The 11,993-nt window shown below is 29.2% G+C and overlaps 1 protein-coding gene across 1 annotated transcript; it reads left to right on the top strand.

Moving 5' to 3' along the window:
- Positions 1 to 3,896: 3,896 nt before the first annotated feature.
- On the top strand, positions 3,897 to 5,228 carry LOC141343792 (ankyrin repeat domain-containing protein 34C). The gene has a single exon (XM_073848438.1). The coding sequence runs from the start codon at positions 3,897 to 3,899 to the stop codon at positions 5,088 to 5,090; it is 1,194 nt and encodes a 397-aa protein (XP_073704539.1). The 3' UTR covers positions 5,091 to 5,228.
- Positions 5,229 to 11,993: the final 6,765 nt, after the last annotated feature.

The raw sequence follows: 11,993 nt of genomic DNA, 5'->3' as shown, positions 1-11,993 counted from the left end.
AGGTTAAATTTTACAAAACTGAGATGTATACATCATTTGAAAGCTCAATAAATAAGCTTTCTATTGATGTATGGTTTGTTAGGATAGGACAATATTTGGCCGAGATACATCTATTTGAAAATCTGGAATCTGAGGATGCAAAAAAATCAAAATACTGAGAAAATCACCTTTAAAGTTCTCAAAATTAGGTTCTTAACAATGCATATTACTAATCAAAAATTACATTTTGATATATTTACAGTAGGAATTTTACAAAAAATCTTCGTAGACATGATCTTTACTTAATTTCCTAATGATTTTTGGCATAAAATAAAAATAAAAAATTTTGACCCATGCAATGTATTTTTGGCTATTGCTACAAATATACCCCAGCGACTTAAGACTGGTTTTGTGGTCCAGGGTCACATATCTTAAATTAAGATGTATTTATTTACTGGATAAGCAAAATGACATATTTATTCCAATATTTAGTCTTGTTTTAAACAAAATGCACTTGTTGCCTCTTGGAAACTGCACTTCATTTATATTTTTGCCCCTGGTAACAAGACTAAATATCGTATGTCATTTTGCTTTTCTAGTAAATGCATCTTAATTTAAGATTTTTTTTTAATATTTTGATTTAATTAACCATTTCAGTAAAGAACTATTTCATAAATGAATGTTTGCATGTTGATGTTGTGCATGTTCAATCAAACTGACAAAGATATTGTATTTGGTGATTATCATAAACGATAATATAATGTGTTCGTCCATCTGTGGAGTTACACAGTGTTCTTACAGGAGCGTCACCAGCTGCTTTCAAGCTCTGTTGTGTTTTAAAATAGAGCGCACACCTGTAGAGATGAAGGCATTTCAAAGCCACGATCTGATGCTTTTGTTGTGCTGCCCTTCGACATTTCAATAGGAGATCATTTAACCCTTTCCGCACTGTTGTAATTCATTCACCTGTGCTAGATGAGCTGTAAAAATGATGACGTAGTCAATAAGAAGATACAAAGAAAATGATTTCATACTTAGTCATTATTATGATATAAGACCATTACGACATAAAAAGTCAATGTCAACTTTAAGTCATAATTTGTCATAAATCATAACTGGCTGAGCATGGCAATTTTATCTCAATAGGTTGAAATTATGTAAATCAATTATGAGATAAGTCAAATTATCTCATAATTGATTCAAGTAAATCAGTTATGACAATAATAAATTATGAAATTTAGCCCTTTATATCATGATTATGACTTTTTCATATGTTTGACTTGGTAAAATAGTACTTTTGACTTGGTATGTTTTGAATGTCTTTTCAATCTCAATTTTAACACTCATCTCACAAGTTTGACTTTCTCACAATTCTAGCATTTTCTCAAACTTCAAATTAGAATTTTTTTGACAGTTCATTTTATATTTTTGTTGTTTCACTCAGGGAACTGTGAGATGTAAACTTCTACATTTTTAGTCATATAACTCAATTAATTTGTCTCATAATTTTCACTTTTTATGTCATAAATTTTACTTTTTAATGTCAATTTTTTCTACGTCACAATTCACACTTTATTCTCATAATTTTGAATTTTTTCTGATAATTTTGACTCATATTTGCATAATTTTTACTTTTTACTCTCATAATCTCAAATTATGTATATAAACTCTCAATTTTGATGTTAACACTTTTGACCTTTTTTTATAATTTCCTCATTTTTTAAAATGGTATAATTTTGACTTTTTAATATAACAGTTTTGACCATCTCATAATTTTAACTTAATATGCCATAATTTAAATTTTTCTCTAATAACACTGACTTTCTCAGTTTTCACTTATTTCATGATTACAACACTTTGTCATAATTCTGACTTTTTAAAATATTAATTTTGACTTAGTATGTCATAATTTAAACTTCTCTAATAAATTTGACTTTTCCATAACTTTCACTTTTTTTTTGTCTCATAATTTTGACATTTCTCTGATAATTTTGAATTTTTTTCTCATAATTGTCTGTCATAAGTTTGACTTTTTAATTTTTATTTAGTCAAATTATCTGGCTTACTAAATCACGATTCAGACTTTATTCTCATAATTTTAACTTTTTTTCTGATAATTTTGACATTGTCATAATTTTGACTTTTCACTCATAATTTACAATTTCAAATATAAAATAAAAAGATTTGACTCAGGAATGTCACAGTTTAGACTTTTCTTCTCATAATTTGACCTTTTTTCATAATTTCCATTTTTTGTCATATTTATGACATTTTGTTAGAATTTTTATGTTTAAACATAATTTTGACTTTTTAAAACATTAATTCTCATAATTCTGATTATGTCATAATTTAGACTGTTCTCTAATTTAGTCATTATTTTTGACGTCATATTTTTTACTTTTACTATGTATAAGCCTTCAATCTCATCTCATAATTGTGAATTTTTAATTTATTTTTTTACATTTTGTCATCATCTTGACTCTGTACTCTCATAACTTTTTCTGTCATAATCTTAAATTGGAGATGTAAACTTTGAATTATAAAGGAACTGTGAGATGTAAATTTGTCATAATTCATAATTTTTAGTCTCATAATTTTAACATTTCTCTAATAATTAATAATTTACTAACTAATAATTTTCACTTTTACATTTTTATTTAGTCATATTTTCTGGCTTACTAAGTCACAATTTAGACTTTATTGTCATAATTTTGACTTTTCACTCTCAAAAATTTAAAATTATAGATATAAGCTTATAATACAGTGCCTTGCAAAAGTATTCATACCCCTTCATTTTTTTCACATTTTGTTTTGTTGCAGCGTTATGTTAAACTGCTTTAAATTACTTTTTTTTTCCACATCAATCTACATCTCATACACCATAATGACAAAGCACAAAACAGGTTTGTAACAACTTTGCAAATTTATTAGAAATAAAAAACTGAAAAGATCCTGTTGCATAAGTATTCATACCCTTTTCTGGGACACTTGAAATTTATCTCAGGAGCATTCATATTGCTTCTAGATGTTCCTACACTTGGAGTGGAGTTAAACTGTGGCAAATTCATTTGAATGAGTCTGATTTAGAAAGGCACACACCTCTCAGAAAAGGTCTAACAGCTGAAAATGCAGATCAGAGCAAAAACCAAGATAACTGCCTGTAGAGCTCAGAGATAGACTTGCGTTAAGGCGATGATCTAGAGAAGAGTTCAGAAACAAATCTGCTGCATTGAAGGTTGACAGAAGCATTCTCCATAATGGAAGACGATTGGAACAACTAGGACTCTAGAAAATGTCCAAGCTGACAGAGATGGAGAGGTGAAAAGGTGAGGCAAAGAATGGCAGATAATTGCCAAATGCAGATGTGCAAAGATGCTCACATCAGACCCAAAAACACTTGAGGCTGTAAAGCTGCTTCAACTATGGACTGAGTTAAAGGTATGAATACTTATGCAATGTACTGTTTTATTTGTAATAAATGTCAAATGTGCAAATCTGGTTTTTGCTTTGTCATTATTATGGTGTATGGAGTGTAAACTGATGTGGGGAAAAACTCATTTAAAGCAGTTTAACATAATGCTGCAACAAAACAAAATGTGAATAAAATGAAGGGGTATGAATACAAATTTTCACTTTTTGTCACCATATTTTAAAATGTCATAATTTTCACTTATTTTAAGAACAAGACTTCAATCTAATCTCATAATTGTGACTTTTCTCTAATAAATTTGACTTGCGTAATTTTTTAAATTTTGTCTTTTTAAAGTCAAACTCGGCTCACAATTTAAATTATGTCTGAATTATGAGGGAAATGTGAGATGTAAACAATGGCAAGGAAAAAAAGTCACATTTGTGAGAGTAAAGTCACTTGAAGTTGAAATCGAACTAACTGTGCATTTGCTTTGATTGACCCAGTCATGACCGAATCGGCGGATTACCTTCTAGATGGCAGTCCGCTCATCAGCGCCGCTCAGCTGGGCAAACTGCGCCTGGTCCGTCTTTTGGTGGAAGGAGGCGCGCAGGTCAACGAGAGGAACCAGCGAGGAGAGACGCCTCTTCTGGCCGCCTGCCGAGCTTTACGGGGCGACCAGTCCGGATCCACCATGCTCAGACTCATCCGCTTTCTCCTCAGCAACCAGGCCGACCCCAACATCCAGGACAAGACGGGCCGCACGGCTCTGATGTACGCCTGCATGGAGCGGGCCGGGCCCGACGTGGCGTCGGCTCTGATCGCGGCAGGCGCAGATCCCAGCACGGAGGACTACGCCGGAGCCTCGGCTCTGGTTTACGCCATTAACGCCCACGACCAGGACACGCTGACGGTGCTTCTAGACGCATGCAGAGCCCGAGGACGAGATATCATCATCATAGCCACCGATCTGAGCTGCGACGGCAGCAGCGTGACCCGACGCTATCTCAACGTCCCTCCTTCGCCCGATACTTCGCCCGTTTCATGCATGTCACCCTCCGACATCGAACTCAAGACCAACTCTCCCAACTCTGAAAACGACAACATCTTTAACTTTCAGAGAGGAGGACAAGCTTCTCCCGTCCTTTCGAGGAGCGAGACTCGCTTTCGGCAACGTTTGCGTTCAGAGCCTTGGCTGGCCATACAAAACCTGGCGCATCTCAGCCAGACCTATGGGAAAAACTCAGAAGAGGAGGGATGTTCGCTTACCTGCGAGTCGCACAAAACAGATTTGAAGGTGAAAGCTGAAAGCAGGAATCCGTCAGAGCGTCTGCAGAGCAGAAGAAACACACTGCCGGATCTTCTTCAGCCGCCGGCTCTCAAACTCACTCTGTCTGGATCGGATACTCACTTACATCAGGATCTCTGCGCTTCCAGGTTCCCTTCCATATACAGGAGCAGCTCGCTGTTCCTGGCGCCTCCTGACGGGCTTCACGACTTCCACACGGCCAACAGAAAGAAGGCCAGAGAGCAGTCCAGAGCTCACAGCGGCTTCCTGCCTCCTCTTCCCACTGCTTCAGTGAGGAACGTCTGCACAGATCCCAGCCCAGCTTCAGAAACTCACGCTTCGTCACGCCGTCATTCGGTCCAGCTCCAGCAGATGAGGCCCACGGGAAGCTCTGAGACGCTCTACCTCTTGTGAAATGTATTGAGACCATTATATGTGACCCTGGAGCACAAAACCAGTCTTAAGTCGCTGGGGTATATTTGTAGCAATAGCCAAAAATACATAGTATGGGTCAAAATTATTGATTTTTCTTTTATGTCAAAAATCATTAGGACATTAGGTACAGATCATGTTACATTAAGATTTTTTGTAAAATTCCTACTGTAAATCTATCAAAATGTAATTTTTGATTAGTAAAATGCATTGTTAAGAACTTAATTTGGACAACTTTAAAGGTGATTTTCTCAGTATTTTGATTTTTTTGCACCCTCAGATTCCAGATTTTCAAATATTGTCCTATCCTAACAAACTATACATCAATAGAAAGCTTATTTATTGAGCTTTCATATGATGTATACATATCTCAGTTTTGTAAAATTTAACCTTATGACTGGTTTTGTGGTCCAGGGTCACATATATCATTAACACACTCTTTTCGAGAAATAAAGAGGGGAAAAGACAGCATTATGTTCAACTTCTGAGCTTTTGTAAAAGAATAAAGCCACTTAAATCACTTAAGGCTGTTAAACACTGTGTTAGGAAGATAGATAAATGGGAGAATCTTGTTTTATTGCTGGTTGGATGTTATTAATAAAAACATTTAGCATCTGAGAAGAGTTTAATCAGATGTTTGAGTTCAACTTCTCAGCTTTTGTTCATAAAGCCACTAAAGAACTTGGACGATTACAGAACTTGAAGATGCAAAACACTGTTTCAGGAAGAAAAATTAAGTTAAGAATAATATTATGATTAAAAATTGTTATTACCGGTTGGATGTTGTTTAAAAAAAAAAAGCATTTTGCAGCTGAAAACAGTTCACATCCATCAAACAACTCGGCCAAACAACATAGTTTTAGGAAGAAAAATGAATTAAAGAATATTTTTTTTTTTTTATTATCTTAATGTTTTAAAAAATGCATTTTGCAGCTGAAAACAGTTCAAATTTACCAAAAAAAAAAAAAAGACAAATAAATGAATCAAACCTGTAAAACACAGTTTAAGGATGAAAAATGTATTTAAAAATATTATTATTTAAAAAAATGTCTTGTTGTTGAAAAAAAAAAAAAGCATTTTGCAGCTGAAAACAGCTAACATCCACCAAAGTAGACAATTAAATGACTTGAACCTGTAAAACACTGTTTTAGGAAGAAAATTTAAATTAATTAAAAAACAATATTATTTAAAAAATATTGTCTTATTATTAAAGCATTTTTGCAGCTGAAGACCGTGCAGATCCACAAAACAACTCAATTAAATGAATCAAAACTGTAAAACACAGGTTTAGGAAGAAAAATTATTAAAGAATAATATATTTTTTTGTTTTTAAAATGTCTAATTTTTGCTTAAAAATATGCATTTTGCAGATTAAAACAGTTCAAATCCACCAAACGAAGACAATTAAATGACTCAAAACTGTAAAACACAGGTTTAGGAAGAAAAAATAATTAAAGAATAATATATTTTTTTGTCTTTAAAATGTCTAATTTTTGCTTAAAAATATGAATTTTGCAGATTAAAACAGTTCAAATCCACCAAACAAAGACAATTAAATGACTCAAACCTGTAAAACACAGTTTTAGGAAGAAAAAATAATTAAAAAATAATATTTAAAAAATTGTCTTATTGTTTAAAAAAAAATGCATTTTGAAGCTGAAAAGAGTTCACATCCACCAAACAACTTGAGCAATTAAATGACTTAAACCTGTAAAACACTGTCTTAGGAAGAAAATGTAATTAAAGAATAATATTATTTTTCAAAACTTGTCTCATTTTTGCTTTTATAAAAGCATTTTATGGCTGAAAACACTGTTTCAGGAAGAAAAATTATGTTAAGAATAATATTATGTTTAAAAATTGTTATTACTGGTTGGATGTTGTTTTAAAAAATGCATTTTGCAGCTGAAAACAGTTTAAATCTGCCAAACAAGACAATTAAATGATTCTGAACCTGTAAAACACTGTTTTAGGAAGAAAAATTAATTTAAGATTAATATTATTTAAAAAAATTATCATAAAAAAAAACAAAAAACAAAAACATTTTAGGGCTGAAAACACTTCAAATTCACCAAACAACTCGGAAAATTATTCTTAAATGATTTGAACCTGTAAAACACTGTTTTAGGAGGAAAATTGTAATTAATTTAAAAATAATATTATTTAAAAAATATTGTCTTATTGTTTAAAAAAAGCATTTTAAGGCTGAAAACACTTCAAATCCATCAAACAACAGACAATTAAATGACTCGAACCTTTAAAACACTCTTTTAGAGGAAAATAATTAATTAAGAAATAGATAATATATTTAAAAAAACGGTTTTATTGTTGTTTAAAAAAAGTATTTTGCAGCTTAAAACAGTTCAAACTCACCAAACAAGACAATTAAATGACTCGAACCTGTTAAACACTCTTTTAGAGGAAAAAAATAAATAAATAATATTATTTTTAAAATGTGTCATTTAAAAAAAAAAAAAGCATTTTGCAGCTGAAATCAGCTCAAATCCACCAAACAAGACAATTAAATGACTCAAACCTGTAAAACACAGTTTTAGGAAGAAAATGTAATTAAAGAATAATATTATTTTTCAAAACTTGTCTCATTTTTGCTTTTATAAAAGCATTTTATGGCTGAAAACACTGTTTCAGGAAGAAAAATTATGTTAAGAATAATATTATGTTTAAAAATTGTTATTACTGGTTGGATGTTGTTTTAAAAAATGCATTTTGCAGCTGAAAACAGTTTAAATCTGCCAAACAAGACAATTAAATGATTCTGAACCTGTTCTAAAACACTGTTTTAGGAAGAAAAATTAATTTAAGATTAATATTATTTAAAAAAATTATCATAAAAAAACAAAAAACAAAAACATTTTAGGGCTGAAAACACTTCAAATTCACCAAACAACTCGGAAAATTATTCTTAAATGATTTGAACCTGTAAAACACTGTTTTAGGAGGAAAATTGTAATTAATTTAAAAATAATATTATTTAAAAAATATTGTCTTATTGTTTAAAAAAAGCATTTTAAGGCTGAAAAGACTTCAAATCCATCAAACAACAGACAATTAAATGACTCGAACTTGTAAAACACTCTTTTAGAGGAAAATAATTAATTAAGAAATAAATAATATATTTTAAAAAATGGTTTTATTGTTGTTTAAAAAAAGTATTTTGCAGCTTAAAACAGTTCAAACTCACCAAACAAGACAATTAAATGACTCGAACCTGTTAAACACTCTTTTAGAGGAAAAAAAATATATTAATAAATAATATTATTTTTAAAATTTGTCATTTAAAAAAAAAGCATTTTGCAGCAGAAATCAGCTCAAATCCACCAAACAAGACAATTAAATGACTCAAACCTGTAACACACTGTTTTAGGAAGAAAAATAAATAATTAAAGAACAATAGTAATATTTATAATAATTATTAATAATAATATTTAAGAAAAATAGTCTTACTGTTGCTTTAAAAAAAAGCATTTTGCAGACAAAAACTGTTTAAATCCACCAAACAAGACAATGAAATGACTCAAATCTATAAAACACTGTTTTAGGAAGAAAAATGTAATTAATTAAAAAATTATATTATTTATTAAAAAAAATTAAAGCATTTTGCAGCTGAAAACAGTTCACATCCATCAAACAACTCCGACAAATAAATGACTTGAACCTGTAAAACACTGGTTTAGGAAGAAAAATAAATAAGTAAAATAACTGACTTAATGCTGGTTGGTTATTACAAAAAAGAAAAAAGAATGAATGAAACGAGGGGAAAAACATTTAGCCACTAAAAACCAAATCATTGATCAAATCATTGTGTTTGATTTATTTTCATAAAAATTTAAAGTCACTAATCATCTAAGACAATTAAAGACCATTAACTTAAAAAAAAAAAAAATATAGGCCTATATATTTTTTTTAGGAAAATACATGCTCCATTTTTCCTTTTTTAGGAAAAAATGCTCCAAAAGAAACATTATGCCTCTGAAATAACGCAGCATTGTTTTCAGATTAAAGCCACTGAACAATGATTTCCTTTCCAGCTGCTGTTAAATGGAGGTGTTATATCATATCATGAGGTCATGTTCTGGGGCGCGACCTGAACAAACACGATAAGACTTAATAAGTCAACATAAAACCACATTTGTAACCTATTTTACTCCCACGGTTTGATGTGTGTCCAAGTTAAACAGCAGGAGTCCACTTTGAGTTCATGCTGACATTTTCTCAATCTAAAATATTCATTTATATGATAAAATACTAATCACTTGAGACGATAATTCAAACTGTTAACAAATCCGAATGATGTTTAATGAGAAAGAATTAAATGTGAATGTGGAATTATTGAAAGGACATTAAAAATGTAAACATCACGCTGTCTAAAATAAATCACCTTCCACTGTATTTATCCCTGGGTAAACATCTTAAGACTTTTTTAGTTTCACAAAGTTTCAAAAAGCAATTTGAAACTGCTTTAAATGTGAACTCAGCTTCAAAATGATACATTATGTGAAACATTGTAGCAATGGAATGCAAAGGCAAACAGACAACCAATCATAAACTCAGCAGCACTTACCTCATTAAATATTCATGAGCTCTGATGTGCATCTAAACTGATGGAAACCACTAAATGGTTCAGTAACTGTGTTAACTGGAGTAAACAAGAGAGTATTATTTCTGCAGCGATTGTGGGAAGAATCAAACAGACGAGCAGTTATTAAAACAAGCTCATTAATATTCAAATATGCATATTAACTCAGAATTTACAGATCAAATTATAACTACCCAGGGTTAATTCAGACAGAAACATGACGTGAACATGTTTAGTCAACAGTTTAATGTTTGAAAATCCCATTATAGTGATAAAAACATTAAATTAATCAATATAAACAAATACACAATTACATTGCTGATTTCAGCATCAGGCTGTTTCAAATGTATGTAAGGAAATATTATACAAAATATTAATTTTTCATTTAAAAACAGCCATAAATGATAAAGTGAGCACCAGGATTAGCAATTATTTTAGTACTCTGTAAAAAAAGATTTTTGGGAGTTTAGAGTGCATTTTAAAAGAAAACACTTCAAAACTTAATGTTTAATTCAATGCATTTCTTTGTAATTAAGTGTGAGATTTACTTGCAATATCGGAGTATATATTTTTTATTTATATTTATAATTGTAGTTAAAATTTCAATAATTTAGCTGTGCTTTTGTCAGGTTTTAAATAGGTCTATATAGTTTTAATACATTTTTATCCATGTTTTAAAAATGAGATGTCTTGGCAACCAGCTAAAATAAAATAAGTTTTATTTCAGGTAAAGTTTATTTCAAGTTGTTCAATTTGTTTTTCGGTTTTAGTTTTAGTTAACAATAATTATTCAGACCAGAATAATGTTTACAAATATTTTATTTCCATTCATGTTTATTTTATTTGAAGTAATAAAAGTTCATTTATGGTTTTATTTTTTCAATAAATGATAATAAACTGATGCGAACAACAGTCTTGTTTTTAGTCAAAATATCTAAAAATACTTAAATTAAGATGAGCAAAATGACATAAGATATTTAGTCTTATTCTCAGGTGGGAAAAAAAGTAAATTAAGCGCAGTTTGCTTAAAATAAGACTAAATATCTTTTGTCTATTTGCTTATCTAGTAAACACATCTTATTGAAAGATTTTTTTTTTGATATTTTGACTAAAAACAAGAGAAAAATACTAAGTGAGATGTCTTGGCAACGAGCTAAAATAAAATATGTTTTATTTCAGGTAAAATTTAAAGTACTGAATATTGTTTTCCGGTTCTGGTTTTAGTTAACGATAATAATTCTGATGCAAACAACACTTTAGACCTCAATATTTAAAATAATATATATATATATATTTCAATTAATGTTTATTTTATTTAAAGCAATAAAAGTTAATTTATGGATTTATTTTTTAATTAATCTTAAGTAAGCTTATCTTACTTAGTATTTTACTCTTGTTTCTAGTCAAAATATCTAAAAATTATGCAAAATAATAAGTAATGATATAAGATATTTATAAATATTTAGATATTTATAAAAAAAATTATATATAAATTTAATTAATATAATAAATATATATATATATATATATATATATATATATATATATATATATATATATATATATATATATATATATATTTATTTATTTTATTTTTTTGACTAAAAACAAGACAAAAATACTAAGTAAGATAAGCCTTTTTTGCAGTGAGATGTATTGGCAATCATCTAAAATAGGTTTTATTTGAGGAAAAGTTTATTTCAAGAACTGAAATTTGTTTTTCAGTTTTAGTTTTAGTTAACGATAACAATTCTGATGCAAACAACACTTTAGACCTGAATATTTAAAATAATATATATATTTCAATTAATGTTTATTTTATTTAAAGCAATTTTATTTTTATTTATTGCTTTATTTTATTTAAAGCAATAAAAGTTAATTTATGGATTTATTTTTTAATTAATCTTAAGTAAGCTTATCTTACTTAGTATTTTACTCTTGTTTCTAGTCAAAATATCTAAAAATGATGCAAAATAATAAGTAATGATATTAGATATTTATAAATATTTAGATATTTATAAAAAAAATTATATATAAATTTAATTAATAGATTAATATTATATATATATATATATTTTTTTTTTTTTTTTTTTTTTTTACTAAAAACAAGACAAAAATACTAAGTAAGATAAGCCTTTTTTTGCAGTGAGATGTATTGGCAATCATCTAAAATAGGTTTTATTTGAGGAAAAGTTTATTTCAAGAACTGAAATTTGTTTTTCAGTTTTAGTTTTAGTTAACGATAATAATTCTGATGCAAACAACACTTTAGACCTGAATATTTAAAA

This window comes from Garra rufa, chromosome 10 (assembly GCF_049309525.1).
Source record: "Garra rufa chromosome 10, GarRuf1.0, whole genome shotgun sequence".
NCBI lineage: Eukaryota > Metazoa > Chordata > Actinopteri > Cypriniformes > Cyprinidae > Garra > Garra rufa.
The sequence above is the reverse complement of the archived record's forward strand: the minus strand, read 5'-3'. Positions and strand labels throughout refer to the sequence as shown.

Coding starts and splice junctions, on each gene's coding strand:
- LOC141343792 (XM_073848438.1), top strand. CDS start 3,897: ATGACCGAATCGGCGGATTACCTTCTAGATGGCAGTCCGCTCATCAGC.